At 48.0% G+C, this 16,408-nt stretch overlaps 6 protein-coding genes across 12 annotated transcripts; 2 read left to right on the top strand and 4 right to left on the bottom strand.

Annotated features, from left to right (window-relative positions):
• Positions 1-406: 406 nt before the first annotated feature.
• On the bottom strand, positions 407-598 carry FOXG_17974 (uncharacterized protein; the record flags this gene model as incomplete). The annotated part of the gene is made up of 1 exon (XM_018398003.1): positions 407-598. The coding sequence occupies one exon, from the start codon at positions 596-598 to the stop codon at positions 407-409; it is 192 nt and encodes a 63-aa protein (XP_018233274.1).
• Positions 599-1,003: 405 nt separating this feature from the next.
• Positions 1,004-3,615, bottom strand: FOXG_00894 (uncharacterized protein; the record flags this gene model as incomplete). The annotated part of the gene is made up of 4 exons (XM_018377530.1): positions 1,004-1,401; positions 1,587-2,643; positions 2,701-3,543; positions 3,595-3,615. The coding sequence occupies 4 exons, from the start codon at positions 3,613-3,615 to the stop codon at positions 1,004-1,006; spliced, it is 2,319 nt and encodes a 772-aa protein (XP_018233275.1).
• A 1,453-nt stretch (positions 3,616-5,068) lies between these two features.
• FOXG_00895 (uncharacterized protein) lies at positions 5,069-7,747 on the top strand. Of its 2 annotated transcripts, XM_018377531.1 has the most exons (3): positions 5,069-5,513; positions 5,649-6,329; positions 6,382-7,747. In XM_018377531.1, exons 1-3 carry the CDS (start codon positions 5,429-5,431, stop codon positions 7,479-7,481), a joined length of 1,866 nt encoding a protein of 621 aa, XP_018233276.1. In that variant the 5' UTR covers positions 5,069-5,428; the 3' UTR covers positions 7,482-7,747. The 2 variants fall into 2 exon arrangements, with proteins under 2 accessions (XP_018233276.1, XP_018233277.1); XM_018377532.1 differs by having other exon boundaries at positions 5,069-6,329.
• A 471-nt stretch (positions 7,748-8,218) lies between these two features.
• On the bottom strand, positions 8,219-10,839 carry FOXG_17975 (uncharacterized protein). Of its 2 annotated transcripts, none has more exons than XM_018398005.1 (3): positions 10,233-10,839; positions 9,478-10,052; positions 8,219-9,377 (listed from the first exon to the last, which is right to left on the bottom strand). In XM_018398005.1, the coding sequence occupies exon 3, from the start codon at positions 9,278-9,280 to the stop codon at positions 8,897-8,899; it is 384 nt and encodes a 127-aa protein (XP_018233279.1). In that variant the 5' UTR covers positions 9,281-9,377; positions 9,478-10,052; positions 10,233-10,839; the 3' UTR covers positions 8,219-8,896. The 2 variants fall into 2 exon arrangements, with proteins under 2 accessions (XP_018233279.1, XP_018233278.1); XM_018398004.1 differs by having other exon boundaries at positions 9,478-10,162.
• FOXG_00896 (uncharacterized protein) lies at positions 10,154-12,704 on the top strand. The gene has a single exon (XM_018377533.1). The coding sequence runs from the start codon at positions 10,664-10,666 to the stop codon at positions 12,140-12,142; it is 1,479 nt and encodes a 492-aa protein (XP_018233280.1). The 5' UTR covers positions 10,154-10,663; the 3' UTR covers positions 12,143-12,704.
• Positions 12,593-15,363, bottom strand: FOXG_00898 (uncharacterized protein). Of its 5 annotated transcripts, XM_018377537.1 has the most exons (6): positions 15,100-15,363; positions 14,828-14,872; positions 14,469-14,777; positions 14,159-14,421; positions 13,618-14,110; positions 12,593-13,566 (listed from the first exon to the last, which is right to left on the bottom strand). In XM_018377537.1, the coding sequence occupies exons 3-6, from the start codon at positions 14,773-14,775 to the stop codon at positions 13,010-13,012; spliced, it is 1,620 nt and encodes a 539-aa protein (XP_018233284.1). In that variant the 5' UTR covers positions 14,776-14,777; positions 14,828-14,872; positions 15,100-15,363; the 3' UTR covers positions 12,593-13,009. The 5 variants fall into 5 exon arrangements, with proteins under 5 accessions (XP_018233284.1, XP_018233281.1, XP_018233283.1 ...); XM_018377534.1 differs by lacking the exon at positions 14,828-14,872; XM_018377536.1 differs by having other exon boundaries at positions 14,469-14,872.
• Between the last annotated feature and the right edge of the window lie 1,045 nt (positions 15,364-16,408).

A 16,408-nucleotide genomic window follows, 5' to 3' on the forward strand; every position in this document is an offset into this window, starting at 1 on the left:
AATGATTTAGTCGGCTGTCCCATGATGAGTTTCCAGCCAGTCTATTCAAGATATTGCAAGTTCATGAGTACATTCTACAGTTTGATAATAATACACTAATCTTTCAATACCTTAGTATAATCTTATGATGACCTTAGGATATCTTATGGAACATTTAATAAAGCTAAGGGATATCTTTTCGCATTCTTCTAATTCCCAAACGCAGCGCGTGATTGTGCTTCCACTGCATTGCGCAACAAACAAGTTTAATTGTTCATGCATGAGATAATATTAAATTAAATACGCTGGCCTACCTGGTTCGTACGGGTCTCGGAGTATGCAACCAAGATAGATCTTTGCTAGTTGTAATAAGTTGGTGTAAGTCAGGTATCTACTGATGCAGATCATAAACACAGTAAAGGTGAAGTTATATGATAAGTATATCATAAGATATCCTAAGGTTACCAAAAGATATCCTAAGGTCATCATAAGATATACTAAGGTCATTATAAGATATCCTAAGGTTACTAAAAGATATCCTAAGGTCATCATAAAATATACTAAGGTTACTAAAAGATATCCTAAGGTCATCATAGTCGAAGTTTAGGCCTATACTCATATTGATGAAATCAATGGATGATTGGCAGCTATCCGTTAATGCCGAGTTCAACAACACGGCACGTAACTCACCAATCACCAAGGCCGACCTTAATGTATACCTGTATTTTGAGCAATTCCAAAAACCTTGGCGAGATAAATTACACTTCTTTCCAAGTCAACTGGTCTTCCCACGTATGTCGCTTTTGGTGAATATGAAACGGTGTAAACCACCAACCAGGATAGGAGCCAAAAGACCACAAAACCAGCCATGTCTTTAGGCACCCATGCCTAAGTACCAATCATTTCTCATCCCATCAAGTTAAGTACATCGTTGCCTTGCCAAATTCACGAACGATGCTTTCCCAAGTACATCTAAAATCGACCCCAAAATCCACCTTGCCATGAAAGATTCCGATCCTGACTTTCAAATCGAGTAGTGCACTGAAAGGGCGATGATGATTGCGGGATAGACAACAGCCTCAACGAGAAGTTGCTGCTTGAGAGTACCGCGCTGGTCCTTGGTCAGGCACTGCATTTCTCCGTGGGTGTACCACGATATAGTCGAGTTGAGCTTGCCGTAGAGCACGATAGGGCCGACGAAAGGGAAGAAGAGAGTGAGGATCATGACCCACGTGAACATTCGCTTTCCTCGTTGGGCGACCATGTCAGCATGCTGGCGATGGATACGAATATCCTCGCGGGCCTCTTCGATAAGGCGAGCCTCCCTCTGAGTAAAGGGGCTATCGGCAAGGGGATCGAACTCAGATTGGCAGCGACCAACGCGCCGACCATTGATGCTGGTGGAGAATGCGGGAGTATGAGCTCCAGTGCGAGCGGTGGAAATGCTTGGCTGGAAGTTTCGATACCACACACGGTGAGTGCTTGACTTTGGGTCGGTATGAGGGGGAGTATCGAGGATAGCAGAGGATGAGACTAGCATATCAGTGACTCTGTCATTTGCTATGACCTCGTTAGCTATATCTGCACATGAAAGCGTTGCAACTTACAATCGCGGGGACGATGCGCCTGAGGCAGTCGATGAAGGTGAAGAATACGGGCAGGTCGCGTGACATCGTCACTCGTGGACGAAGGCCAAAAGCTTCTCTTTGGAGGAGAAGGAGTTTTTGGGAGAGGAGGCGAGTTTTCAGTGCTGATCGTGTTCGACCTTCCCCTGGCCCCAAAGTTGCCTGCACTCTGACTGTGATCCTCTTCACCTCTCTGTCGTTTGAACTGCTGCAACATCGCAGCCTCGGGAAGACTGACAAGTGGAAACGGAAGACGAGGAATCTTGGACAGAAAGTCATCATGAGGAACATGGGCAGGTTTGTCCGAGTTCGACTCCTGGAATCGTCTTTTGTACAGTGGCTTGTCAAAAATAGTCAGGGGGGTTTTGGGAGGATCACGACCAAGATTCTTTCGGATTCTATTCCAACTGAAGCCGAAGTACCTTTCGCCATCCGGCGAAATTGTTTCATCGGCTTGGGTGTTTCCATGAGGAGCTGTGTCCGAGTCGAGGCTCTGATAGCTGCCTCTCTTGGGAGGCAGGTCTGAGAGGAGGATGTTCTCATGGCCGGGGGTCTGCTCAGATGGCTCCCTGCGAAATAGATTGGAGAAACGAGCGGTAGATTCAGGTAATCGTGAGTTTGCCTGGGAAAGGTTGCGAGTTGTGTTTGAGGCATAAGTTCCAGGACCTACACCATACTGCGGGACAGATACGGGGAGTTTCGTTCCTCTGTCGGTGCGAAGACGGTATGAGCCGTACTTATTGTTACCAGGAGGATGTCGAATGATTCTGTCTCTTGAGCCGTAAGAGCGAGGATGAAGGTCACGCTCCGTCACGTCGGACACATCAGCGACACTGCTTCCAGTTCCCTTTGCAATGCTATCGTGATAGTCTTGCTGCATCGAGTCGAAGGCATGCTCGGTCGTGACAGTTTGCCAATCACCATCCGTACCAGTGAGAGGTCGATTCTTGACAAGAGAAGCAATTTCACCTTGAAGTCGTTTATCAGGAACTGGGACACGGCGGATCGCTTTTTCCTCCCGATGAACAGGAACTTTGACCTCTTCATCGACATTCTAAGCCGAACGAATAGCCGCAGCATTGTAAAAGGATGCAACAGGAGCAACCCTCTGTGAGGCGGTGGGAAAGCTTCCATCAGCAGATCGCGGGAGAGTTTCCTTTGAGGAGACGGCTAAGCCGGCTTGGTGCAGCGCATTACTGACTTCTCGCTCGGCCGATGAACGTAGAAAGCCCGAGTATGCATCTGTGTCATACTTGAAAGGGTCTTCATCGCTGTCGGATGAGGCACGAGAGTACATCCCGAGTGCATTCTGTGCATAATCGTCCTGTGAATAGTTCTCGGGATCGCAAGGGACGCAAGTGTCTGGGTCTTGGTTGCGAGGTGATTCGCTGTAGAAGCTGGACGCGGAGTGAAACGAGTGCAAACGGGGAGCTGATCTCGGCACATTTCGCACGGACGGTTGGAGAGACGGGTCACGAGGTGCGACGAGCTCAAAGTTGTGCCTTTGCGGTACCCAGAGATTCTGATTAGGCTGAGACTGGTTTTGCTGTTTGTTCCCAAAATTGAAGTTGCCTCGACGTTTCAGTGGTCGAATTGAAGATTCGGCATGACTTTCAAACGCATCCTCTCCAGCGACCGTCTCCCATTCGGAAGCAGCATGGTCATCGCTTGAAGGCCCATTGATCTTTGGCACAGTGAGGCCAGTGCCCGCATTGTTGAGTCGTGATGGACGCTCAGCGACAAATCTGGTTGGGTCTGGGCTCATGCAGCGAGACATGACAGGGCCGGGAGATGAGAAGTCGCGTAGCTGAACACCATCCTCAACCTCAATTCCAGATTTCGCAAAAGGATCCGAATGACATGAGATGGAAGAGGAGGTGGTGTTACGCCCATGACGCGTATCTCGGGCCGAATTGTCGCTCTCAGTGTATGGAAGCGACTGTTGACATTAGAATTCGAGTGTTTGTGAGTGAAAGAGTGCGTTACTTACATTTTCGGATAGCGGCTTCATGTTGAAGCTTGAAGGGGCTTCAAGCATCTAGAAAGTAATAAAGCTTTGAATGAATGAGGGTGCGATGAAATGAAGTGATGTGAGGCGCAGAAAAGAGAGGAACCTGAAAGATCTTCAACGTGATGTTAATTCAAAGTAAACCGCGGTATTCTTAAACAGATCAACAAGTACCTTCAGAGCGCGCAGTTTTATAGTAGCGGACTGTCCGTTTCAAGCGGTGTTGGCTTTCGGCGTGTGCGGGAAACGGTGTTTATCACGACGGGTCGAAGAGGTTGATGATTGAGTGGTGAATGAGACGACTGCGCTCACTATAAGGAGGGGGATTTCCCCGCCTGGGCTAAAGATGTTGACTGAGGCACCAAGCTTGTCATGCTAGCCGCAGTGAATGGGAGGTTGGAGGGTTCACGTTGGGAGCATGAGGTTTGGCAGCTACAAATTTTGGTCGGAGCAGTGCCAACAGCTGCCAGGGATCAGAGGTCGGTCTATGTTATTTCAGGGGTCTATCCTGTATATGTATGAGTCCTTGGGCTTGATTTATGTGAAAAAAGATCTTTTAGTGTTGAAACTGATGGGTAGAGTAGCCCTGGGGATGTCAGAAGACTCAAGATTGTTGAAGTATGTCCTTCTTAAACCCAACATCAACGCAACAAGTGATATCACCACTTAAGCACAACTGATTATTTTTATTACGGTTTTCTAATCTATCTCTGCTTGATACATGATATACCCTGGGCTATTTGAAGTCTGGCACCTCTAATACCTTGTGTGGCGATCAAGGCGCTGAGATGATTCCAGGCGTGATTCAAGACTGCCTGTCTGCACTTAACGCCAAGATGAAAGATTCCCCTTTGTTTATGTTGGCCCAGCGAGGGGAAGCAAGAGGACTTGAACCTTGATCCTAAATAACAAAAAGACTTAGGTAAAACTATCATAAACTTAGGGGACTCTTTGGTGAGTTTATTTGGCATTGCCTGTTTAGATCACAAATTTTCTTGCTCCCTGAGGCTCATATAAATGTTACACAGGGTGCCAATATTTGCTATGCCAGTTACAACAAATAACAGATCTTCTTATCCCCTGAAGTAGATGGTCAGGGTGGACAGAAATATGAGGAGTATGCATCACTTCTTGTTATGACAAAGTTTAGACTAAGCTATATAAAAATTCTCCTAAGCTTAGGATAATATCCATAACATCATCATAATCATTGTCTTGAATTATATACCAGGCATTTATTATTTCCCTTCTTCTGCTGGTCAACACAGTATTTTGATTGACCTCGATTGAGATGGACTCCCCGAAAACCCTCCAATTAGAGGCTCCTCCGTGCCGTTGGCACATCTATGACCGACCAGTAAAGACATTGGGCGTCAGAATAGGCGTAAGGCGCCTTTTTCTAACTGCCGGTTCGTCCGATCGCTTATCGCGACAATCCCAGTCAATCAATGTCCATTGTCAATCCTTCCAACCCCTTCGACCCGCTCCCTTTCCATCAGATTCAACCCGATCCTGACCCAGCACAGCTGTACCTGTCATTGTTAATGTCACTGTCACGCTTGCATTGCGGCACTAACAAGACGACTTGTTGCACTCCCCACTGAAGCATCTCGAGAAATACAGTACAAGCTTTCCCAAGCTCGCTTCCCGTCTGGCCACTCCACACTTTGGTTTTGGAATCGCAAATCAGCGTGGCGATCGAGTCGAATCGATCCACGACTAACCAACGGACCAACTGAAGCAGCTGTCTGTTCAACTCTACTTTATCAACAACTCTAACGTTGGCTCATTGAGTTTCGAGGCTCATACTAGGACAATGAAAATGACAATGACATTGTGCGCACAAACTTCGAGTCACTGGGACGAGCTCCCCCATGAGATCCTCCTTCAGATCTTGTGCTGTGAGTTGCACCCAGCTTACCTTACCTTGCCTTAATTCTTATCCCTCAGTACCCCGCTATCGCATAAATCATACCTCCATTACCGTTCCATAATCAATTCCCAATTACTGACCACGTGTATTTTTGCTTCATCAGACCTTGAGCCTCATCAATTGCCCAAACTTCAACTTGTTTCACGGAATTTTAGAGAAGTTGTTCTTGATGATGAATTGTGGAAACATCACTGTTTTGAGCGCTCATCATGGTATGCCTTTCTTCGAAATCGCAGAAAGGTCTTTGCATCTCTACCCGAGTCATCTTTAAGTGATGCCACAGAAGCTGAAGACGAAAATGGTTCTCTACTGGACCAATATGACTCATGTCGATTTGACAAACGCCATTATCAATTCCTTCAAGATATGGCAAACTGGGATCCGGCATTTCCTGACGAGCATGTCTCGTGGTATAACGAATACATTCAACGTCAGGGCCCGCCGGCTATCAACTGGCTTGAGACGCCACGCCTGAAACAAGGCAGTATGGAGCATTTCATCGAGGTCAGAGGTATGGCCTTATACAGCCCTAACAATGGCGATGATGGCATCGGCAGTTTGATGGCCGTCTCACCACTCGACGACGGGTCTGTATGTCTCTGGGACGTCAATGGCACCAGGGGCAAGCGAGGGGGTATTATCGCGACCAGTAAACCGGACATCCTATTCATCGACGGCCGCGGGGATCAGAACACGAGGCGGTCCAAAAAGATCGACACAGGTGTCACTGAATGCGTCAGTGTTAATAACAGCAACAACAGGGCTGTCTTTGCTGTGCAGAGTCGTAAGTGCCGAAACGATAATCAACTGCCCCTCACTAATAACTACAATTGTAGATCTCATTGAAGTCGATCTCAGCCGCCTTGAAGTTGTAAATCGGCACTCTTTCGAATGGTCAATCACAACGTTATCACAGATCCAGGAGGGTGTCCCAATGACTGTTGGCACCTCATTGGGTATTCATCTTCAAGACTTCAGGGCGCCATCACAATTCCATGGAGATGTCGTGGAGAGGCTAGATATCCCGGGGGAGGAGGACAATCCTTTCAAGGGAATCTTTGATCCGAATCCATTGCCGCCGTACGCCTCATTGTCTCAGCCAACGCCAACGAGCATTCTACACCTACCAAGACCAGCCGGTGACAATGCAGTGTCGGACGACATTTACGTGGCGGGGAGATTCTCCAATATTCTTCATTACGATAGGCGCCACTTCCCAAAGATCGTGGGGTCCATTTACTCGGGCTCAAGGTTGTCCAGTTTGGCGGCGCTGCCTTATCCATTCTCCACGTTGGACCACGAAGTACGACGTCGTGGAGAACTCACGGCTGAGAGAGTCCATGAGTGCAAGACAGCCGGTAGCGGGAGAACTCTAGTCGCAGGCGGAGAGTACAAAACCAAAGGCTCGCTCGAGGTATATGGCCTGGACGCTGTCGACCTATCAAGTGACGGTCCAATGCAGCAGAACTCAACTATGAAGAATCGGTATACTGCAGCTTCATCCATCATCCTGTCGGTGATCAACCACGGAACCAAGGTTGCATTCTCAGATGGGGCCGGGCAGATTAAGTGGTTTGAAAGGGACGGATATACGGAGTGCCGTCGAATCAAGGTTGGTCACAGTGACGTGCCCACTCAAGCATCACTCTTCGCTTCCATGCCAGGGTCCGACGATCTCGCAAGGAAGATCTTATCCACCAAGACAAGGCAAGATCGTGACCGACCAAACGAAGACAATGTCATCTTCTGGACGGGAGATAAGCTTGGTATGGTTAGTTTCACAGGAGATACCTTGTTCACGCCCGACGATTTCCATGAAAAGAACAAGGAGGTCGCGGCAGAAGAGCGTCAGCGCCAGCAATATTCTCAAAGGATGCGGGAAGCACTGGAGAAGCAGGCCGATGATGCTAGGTTTGTTCAAGGACTTGGGTTATAATGAAAAAGAGAGTGATTGGATCTGAGAATGCGATAATGGGGAGGCTTTCGGCGACATTGCGAAATATGGCGAGGATCTGTCGAGCTACGAATTTAGGATGAAAAGGAGGCTCTAACAAAAGAAATAAGTAATCCCGGCACATAGAAAAATAACTCAATCTCCAAACAGTTTTGACTCTGAGTGCCAGTGCCGCACGATATCACCATCACGAGACACAGTGATCGTCGGTGGAGAAAGGGTCTTTTGGGGTCGAAACGATGGTGAATACCTCAATACCTACTGAATAATGAGGCGCGTGGCGAAGAATTGGTCCCATAACAGTAATGAGCGGGCACTAGCAGGTGGCTCCCAATAAAATCGGGATTCTAGTGAGGGGTGATAGAAATAAGTAACCATACCACTGGGAATAGTGGCCGACCAGTGATGCAGTCTTTATGTCATAACCTTTCACCCAGAGCTCTCTTTGAATTCCTATTTTTTGGTACCCACCTGACTAGGAATGAATGATGAGCAAAACTAACAAGCATAAAGCCAGTAGCATCGGCATACTACATAGGCTCGGGGATGCAAGAAGGCTTAGGACATTAATCCTAAGCGACGAAAAGATTTAGGTAATTTAGTCTAAACTTAGGGGACTCTTTACTAGGTTTATTTTGGCGTCCTCTAAAGTCTGAAACTTTTCTGCTGCCCGAGGATAGGTAAAGGATACTTGCATCCGGGGCTGATTTATGCAAGCAAGGCATTAGTGTTGTGGTTGTCAGAATTAAGCGAAGTTGATGATGATGATGATACATAGACTGTAGATCGCCTGCAGTTTTGCTTGATCGACCTTTATGATAGAGCGGTTCTGAATCTGTATTTATGAGATCGATCTTATACGGTGTTACCGGAAGAAGTGGAGTGTAAATCTCCGTGCTTAGAGCACGATCCAAGTCTCAAGAGTTAAGCTGAGGCTAAGAGGCAGATGAGACGAAACCAGAAGCACGGTAATTCTACGGTGTAGTCCATAGATGAAGTCCACGATATCCCTGGCAGTCAATCTCAAAGAGCCAAGCTAGCTTTGCATGGCCTGTCATATTCCAAGCTGTCACTCGCACTCACAGATCTCAAGTTGACGACAGCGGCTTGATTCCAGAGCCCGTGCTTTGAACAGAACCCTGGTGTCTCATTGATTACCGGTTCCTCTGTTGCAAAACATGGAACGAATAGACTTCCAGAAATATCAAGGAAAGGAAAAGCATCGATTGACATGAAGTTCAAAAAAAACCAGGGCAGCCAATCGCAGACAGGGATCTGCACCCCCCAGCCAATGAGGGTCTCGGCAGAGTGAGCGCTTACGGACAGGTCAAGACGGCAGATTCTGTTGCTTATCGGGATAAGTTAGAAGGCCTCAATGCTGAATTGGGCTCTCGACATTAAAAAAAACCACGTATGAGCCTCAATGGGAATCGCCAATAGGGGTAGGCAGTAAGCCCTGTGAAGTACAGATGGATCTCTGCTATAACCAATTGCTCATACACGCATGATTGCAGCCAGATCCAAAAGGGTATCCCGGCCTCGGACACGCGGTGCTTGTCAACCCTTGACGGGAAGTGGACTTGGTAGTGGAGATAATCATGGTGCGTTGTCAGCTTGACAGTGAGTGCCTGGTGTTTTAGTTCGCCTTGCTGAAGAAGACAAGCGAGCGAAGGGAGCAGGCAAGCAGGCAAGCTAGACGATGAAGCTCCAGCCTGGTCTTGGTCGGTCTTGGTTCTTAAGCTCATGTGCCGTTGTCTATCATGCCAAGAGCCAGAGGTCATTGGAGAAGAGGCCTCAAGTAATCGACAGTGGCTGATCTGCTGCTACTGCAAAAAACTGGTTCGTTGCCCTGGATTCGGAAACTGAAAAGGAAAATCCCTGAAGATCAGAGTCAGTCCGACTGTTTCGGCCGGGTTTTCCTTTTTATAGAAAAAACGGGCGCATCTCGTCCGACTGAAGGGAAGGGAAAGGGGCTTACTGTGTACTTGGTGAGAAACTATCGTGACACAGTGACGGTAGTGTAGAGAAAACAAGAATATCGGCGAATACAATTACACCGCTATATAGAAATAGAAATAAACACAGACACAGCCAAGGTGTAGACGACGCCATGCCAGTTGAGGGTTGGCGACGGAACGGAAGATGGAAGCAATCTCAAGTAACAAGGCAGGGCTCCTCAGTCTAACCGCAAGTAATTGATGGCTGTAATGTCAATAAACCTCATAAGGGCTCAAGTGGTATTCTGCAATCATCCAGTAGTTGAAGTGAGGCGCCTCTAAAATCCACAGAACGGTCCATCTCACAGTTGTCGTGTCATGTCATTGTCATGCTGCCTCCCACCACGTCCGATCCCGAATCAATTGAGTCTCCTCCAGCGCCTCACAAACCACCAGAGACAAGGATTCCCCAGCGCAGAGGACACTGACTGTGGGCTGTGATGAGGCCGACAGGGGGTGTGTGGCCCCCCTGTGCTGTACACCTGGGCTGCTAGGCCCTGTCAGTTGGCGACCGACGTTTAACAGCGACGGGACTAAAACTAACTAATCGATCGCCCTGAAAACGAGATAAGTTAGTTAGTGGGTGGCTTCCATCATATTTGGTCCTGGCTCGTCCCGCGATTGCAGCAGCTGAGCTGAGGTTGCTGTGCTGCGCTGTGCTCTGCTCTGCTCTGCTCTGCTCTGCTGTAACTGTAACTGTCTTGTATCAGACGGGAGGTTACCAAAAAGAACTTACGGTCAAGCTTTAGGTCTGAGACCATCGAATTTCTCGTTCCTTGAATGCATTTCTCAACATAGACTTTTTCATCTCTTCTGTTTCTAGTTTGTTTTATCTTTTTCTCTTTCTTGTCTCTTCTCCATTCTTCGGATCCAATTCCTACCCGACCGCCCCCGTCCGTCTCCTCATTAACTGCTACTACGACTGTGACAGCGCTGCAACTGCTCACGCGTCGTCTCGTCAAAACCGCCACCCAAGACCGTCCGTCGGACTCACCGACATCGATCCTTCAACTCAAAACTCTCTTCTTTCACCAGCAAAATCATCACGAGATCGTCCAAGCTTCTCGGAGAATCACAGACTGTAAACCCCCTATGTGATCCTCTCTCTCTACGCTTATCAATTCCCAACAAAACCCACCCCCCGGCTCAGGTCGATGAGCATGTCCCATGGCCTTTTGGGTGGTTGACGGGGGTCGTCCGCTTGGTGTTACCGCTACTGTTGCCGCTACCGCTACTGCTACTGGCCGGGGTCCGTACTATGTGGGTGGTAAAAGGCGAGTGAGCGTCTCCGAAGGCGGCGATGGCTTCACTTTTGATACCAAAAGAACCAGGTTCGCCGATGAGCTTCCTTATGACGCCTACGACAATGCACCCATCTCTGCAGCTGTGGCTGCACCAAGTGGCTATGCTTCGTCAGATCATGCATCGCCTTATTACCCACAACCACAACCGGCATTCCATTCTGGAGTTCACATTATTAACAAAGCATATCCGCACAATCAACCCTTTGATCATGAGGACGAATTCTTATACAACGAAGACATTGAAAATTACCCTCCATTGATCCATCGGCCTGACTCAGCTCCCGTCAAGAACCTCTCATTTCTCGTCATTCGCGAACGTTCACCAACCCCAGAAGGACCCAATTTCCCCTCTATCGATGCCGCCTTCGGTCCAGCTCCCGAATCCCGGCCGGGACCTGTATTCGGCCCTTCCGGTCCAGCTCCGGCACCCGCTCCCGTCGCCGATGCATGCGCTATGGAACGCACAGCATCTGGTCTTTCCATCTCATCTGATACTACTCAACCATCGCTCGCCAGTCTATCACCCGCTGCCGACGAAAACGATCCAGGATTGTTGAGTGACCTCGCTGCCGCACGTTTAGTCCGTGATCACGTTGCCAACTTTGGTTCCAGTCGTCGAAGACATCGCACCACCGACTCTCGCCATGGCCGTATCCTCAGAGCGCTCATCAACCCAAAGTCTCGCGCAGCCGAATTCTCCTTGGACAACGACGCATTGCGCAGCATCTTCTCCGCCGCAAACGAACTCTTCTTCTGTAACCGTCTTGCTGGTCGTGTCGCATGGGACTGGAGTCACCCTGCAAGCGCGCAGTATCAGGCGCACATAGTTGGCACCACAGCGGTACGACGTTCCCGTGATGGAGGCTACGAGACACTCATTGTACTTTCATCGCCTATCCTCCAGGATACAAAGTACAACCGGCGGCTTCTCATCTCGACATTCTTACACGAGATGATCCACAGCTATCTCTTTGTGGTATGTGGTCTCAAAGCCCGCCACGAAGGCGGTCATACCGAGGGTTTCCGCCAGATTGCAGATACGATCGACCGCTGGGTCGGACATAGCTACCTGCGGCTCAGTGAGATGGACGCTGATCTGGAACATTTCCGCGAACATCCCTCCTGCGTGCATGATCAACACCAGGTGCGCAGTCGAAGTGCAGACGAGCACCACAGGGTGCCATGGCGCAGTGAGAGATGGGAGGATGGAGAGCGGGATGCTCACTATCCAACCGAGCTTCATCCACGACCGCATTTCAATCATACAGATTGGGAGCGACATGGGCGAGAGGGGTACAGAGCCCCCGATGTCCGGAGAGGAATCTCACCATACGTTTACTAAGCGTGGAGGTGACCCTCGAAGGTCGCCCACGTATTGTTCGTTTAGTCAGGTATGCGTTTCAAATGACCGCAATGCTGATATTATATGTCATGGTGATCATGACTATCCACTCTTCACCACACATTACCACCATTTACATCAAAACTAACCGCGAGAGGTTGCTTATTTCTTTTTAATCTCAAGATTATCTTATGGGCTTGCTTGGTCTTTACACATATGATTCCCCCTTTTTTACAGCGCGGCAGTGGGCATTACATGGGCGTTGATAACGGAAGCATCATCACGGGCAGGGCAAGGGAACATCATATAACGTCAAGCAGTGATATAGGCGCTGCGAGGCTTCTTTTTCGAACGTGTGGGAAAAGTATCAAATTATCATTATACCAAAGGCTGGAATTTTCTATGTGCAGGATGGGACATCAATACATCATGGTGGCGAAGATTGAAAGGATGGCATCATGATAAGATTTATATAAACTACAATTTGGTAGCAATATCAAGAAAAACAACGCTTTTACTATCTAACACTTTTGTCATTAGATGCGAGACATTATCATACTCATTATGCTTTGACGCCCCCTATGCAAGGTGTATGCAAATGCAGTCTCACCCAAGCACCCCATAACCAAAAGCAAAACCCATATTCAGCAAAAGTTCTAACCACATCTGACTTTATGACAAAAGGCAAGACCACAATCTAGTCAGAATTTGAGACACACAGGCCTAAATATGCCCTAAGGATGTCCTAAGGATATTCTAAAAATATCCTAAGATATCCCAAGATATGCCCTAAACATAATATATTATATGAGGAGTCTTAGGATCCTTGAAAGCAAGTCACCGAAGTGCTGTGATTACCTCGATACCTCACTTTCGTCCGGTCATAGTTCCGTAGCTTTGCTCTACAGACCTTGACTTAGTCTTGGTCAAAGGCAGCTCCTCTTCCTCTTCAGAATCAGACGCAATCGCGGAATCTTCAGGCAACAATATCGTACTCGATGAAGACGAAGCCTGGTCGTTTTCTGTGTCGCTGTTCTCTGCTGAGCTCGAAACGGAAGCGGAAGGGCCTTCTCCTTCTTCGACGAGGTAAGCCGGGATAGCACCTAGGATAGCAATGAACATGAGGAAGAACCATGCAGTTACGACGTAGCCATGATCGGCGCCCCAAGTGAAAAGAGCACCTGTCGAAGCTGGACCAAGTGCACGACCTAGACCACTGAAGGTTGTGGCGTAACCATTGAGCGTGCCAAGTACCCGGAGAGAAGTGCAGGAGTTTGTCAGAAGGATAGTGACAGATGGAAATGCGACAATGATTCCAGCAGCCTTAATGAACATAACACCCATGAGAGCGATCATGCGGCCCTTGTGTGTCGGGAAAAGAACACAGTAAGGGGTGAGGAAGTAAGCAAGTGGCATCAGAAGACCTAAAAAGATATTAGAGCCCAGCAATTCGATAATGATGACTTTCAACTTACAGCAGACTCTAAAGCAACGCAAAACACCGAAGCGAGCAACGATTGAAGGGTAGATGAGGAACTGAACAGCGCAACAAACGATGCCATAGATGGTGTATATGGTGCCAACCTCACTGTGCTTCATGCCAAATCCTCTTGAGAAGTAGAATGGAAATGAAGTATTCTCAGGAGTATGCTTTTCAACTGGGTGTCTGAGGAAGACACTGAGGATCTGATCATAAGCCACGGAATGGAATGCGAGAAGTGTGTAGATCAAGAGGTTCATGGCTGTTGCACGGGTAATGACGCGTTCTTTCTTAGCATGTTCTGAAGCTTCGTGTGTCTTCTTCTTTGGTGCTGTCTTGTTAGGAAGAAGCGGTGAAGTAGCTTCGCCGTCTACAAACGAAGCTCGACGGGTAGAGGGTGCTGGACGAGTGGTCTTGAAAGAGCGAGTGATACGCTCGCCTACCAGGAGACCCCAATCCCGGTGTCCTCGCTTGCTAGGAAGTGTTTCCTAGATCTGTTAGTGATGATGTGCAGTCAATCCCTAACACAGACTTACATGGAGAAACAGGGCTGCAATGGTAGCTGAGAATAGAAAGAAAACCATGAGAATCAGATTAGGTAGCGCAAAGGGAAAGCGCTTGAAGAACTCGATATGGCCAAAGATTTGGGGATATTGTTCTGCAGGCTCAGCGAAGAGACCTCCGAAACTAGGTCCGATGATGGAACCCAGACTCCAAACGATAGGCATAATGGAGAATGCTCTTGGCTGAAGTTCCCTCTCAGGTACCAGCTCAGCAACCACTGTTCTGATGATACCGACTAAACAATATTAGTGAGGAGTTCTGTGTAGCTCTCGTCTTACACACCATTCCCGTTTCCACCTCCCATAATGGCTCGGACAATGATAGCCATAGGTAAATTCGTAGACATGCCCCATACTATGAAGCAGATCATTGAACTCATAAGGCCAAAGATGATTATCGGTTTCCGACCATAAATATCGGAAGCCTTTCCCCAAGCCACTGCAGTGGTACTTTGTGCTATGGAGAAGACACCAGATGTGAGTCCTACCCAACTTCCAACCTTGTTGGTAGGAACACCAAAGCTGCTAACCATGCTGGGCAGATATGGGAAGACTGAGCTGTAGGCCATGGGTTCGGCAATTCTGGCCATGGCTATTGATAGGTCAGCGGAGATCGGATGGAGCAGGATACCTGGACTGGACCATGATGTCTCTATGGGCTATGTGTATTTTCATGTTATAGTGCCTCTGTTGTTGATGAGAAACGCTCTATCAAATTATATATATGGGAGCACACTTTCGCACGGGAATGATGGGGAACGAGAATGACTCGGTACTGGGTTGAGGCTCATGGTGTTCGGATCGTGAACCATGCTCGTATATTGACATCTTGATACCAAGCAGGTGAAAACACAACAAGGGTGTTTCAAGGTCTTTTACAGGTATCCGTGAAATGATGAAATACTAAGACTCACCCAGAATCGCCAGTTGCTGCTTGGGCAGCTTTGGACCGTCCTTGGTCGTCATCGCGAGGAACGATTGCGCAAAGAGTAACAGTGGAGAGGTTCGAAGTAATAAATTTTCTTGTTTCTAACAAAGACCAACGAGTATCGTGTACAACGAGACGGTGACACGAGGGATGATTAATCTGGATATACGATATACACGATCAGCTCATCAATATCTCAACTCTTGCACCAACAATAAGGGAGGAAAACAAGAAGAAGTTTTGGTTCGCAGTCACATTTACAAAGTAGAAGAGGTCAAGCCAAGCAAGCCACCAGAAAAGATATGGGTCATTGAGACCAGAAGCGGTTTGGTCGGCACAGGCAGGGTAGTGCAGAAAAGGGTTCCGATCCACTGCTCCCACCTCCAGAGGACGGACTCGAGCAGGGGTGTTTTGGGCAATTCTGCGGTCAGGAGCCCGATAATTGGAAGAAACTGCCCCCAACTTTTCCAAAATGGCCCGCAGATTTAAAGCCCGTGGGTGTGAAATGCCTGGTAAAGGATGGGGTCACAGGAGCACTCTGTAGTGCATATTCGCCGGGGGTTTGCTACTATCGTTTGTTTTCCGCGGGAAGATTCTTTCTGTGAGACATCGGTGAGATATCATGACGCACAGGATAACTTGTAGTTATGTACAGTACGGTAAGGTAAGGTCAGTGCAGTGAAAGTCTTACACGAGAATCATTTGACCTTGGCTAGCTTGGGTAAGGCGAACTCGGCTTGTCTGGGTTGCAACCATTATTACTTGACTATCTCGATTTGTCCGGGGTCAACCATCATCTTGTCTCTGCCGCCCCCGAAAGCGGCGCCCTAAAAGTGCTTCAGTCATCCCGTCCTGCAGGCCTCCGGATATTCCCCGCCTTGAATCCGCCCTATTGCCGTGCCGAGCACTTGGCTGGTGGCGGATCAATCTACAAAGATTTCTGTGAGCTTTGTTTACTTATCATATGGCCCATAAACGGGATTCCATTGTATTGTTTATCGAGTTCCGTTCAAACAGCTGTGGTTTAGAGTCCTGGAGGCGACAAAAAAGACGGAAAGACAGTTGCAGCTGTAAGATGAAAGATACTTCCTAGATAATTTAATAAACTTACTCTAAATCTAAGGACTAACATGGTAAAATTCGTCCTAAGTTTAGGACTCAAGTATCTCAAGAAGATCCGATATTATTGTCCTAAATGTAAGAAATCTCTATTCAGTCATTCTTTCTTTAACTCTGAATGGATGATAAATACCGATTTCATCATCTTCAGCCGAGGCTGGGGGTGGCGGCGCCAC

Source organism: Fusarium oxysporum, chromosome 1 (assembly GCF_000149955.1).
Source record: "Fusarium oxysporum f. sp. lycopersici 4287 chromosome 1, whole genome shotgun sequence".
In the NCBI taxonomy this organism is placed as follows: Eukaryota; Fungi; Ascomycota; class Sordariomycetes; order Hypocreales; family Nectriaceae; genus Fusarium; species Fusarium oxysporum.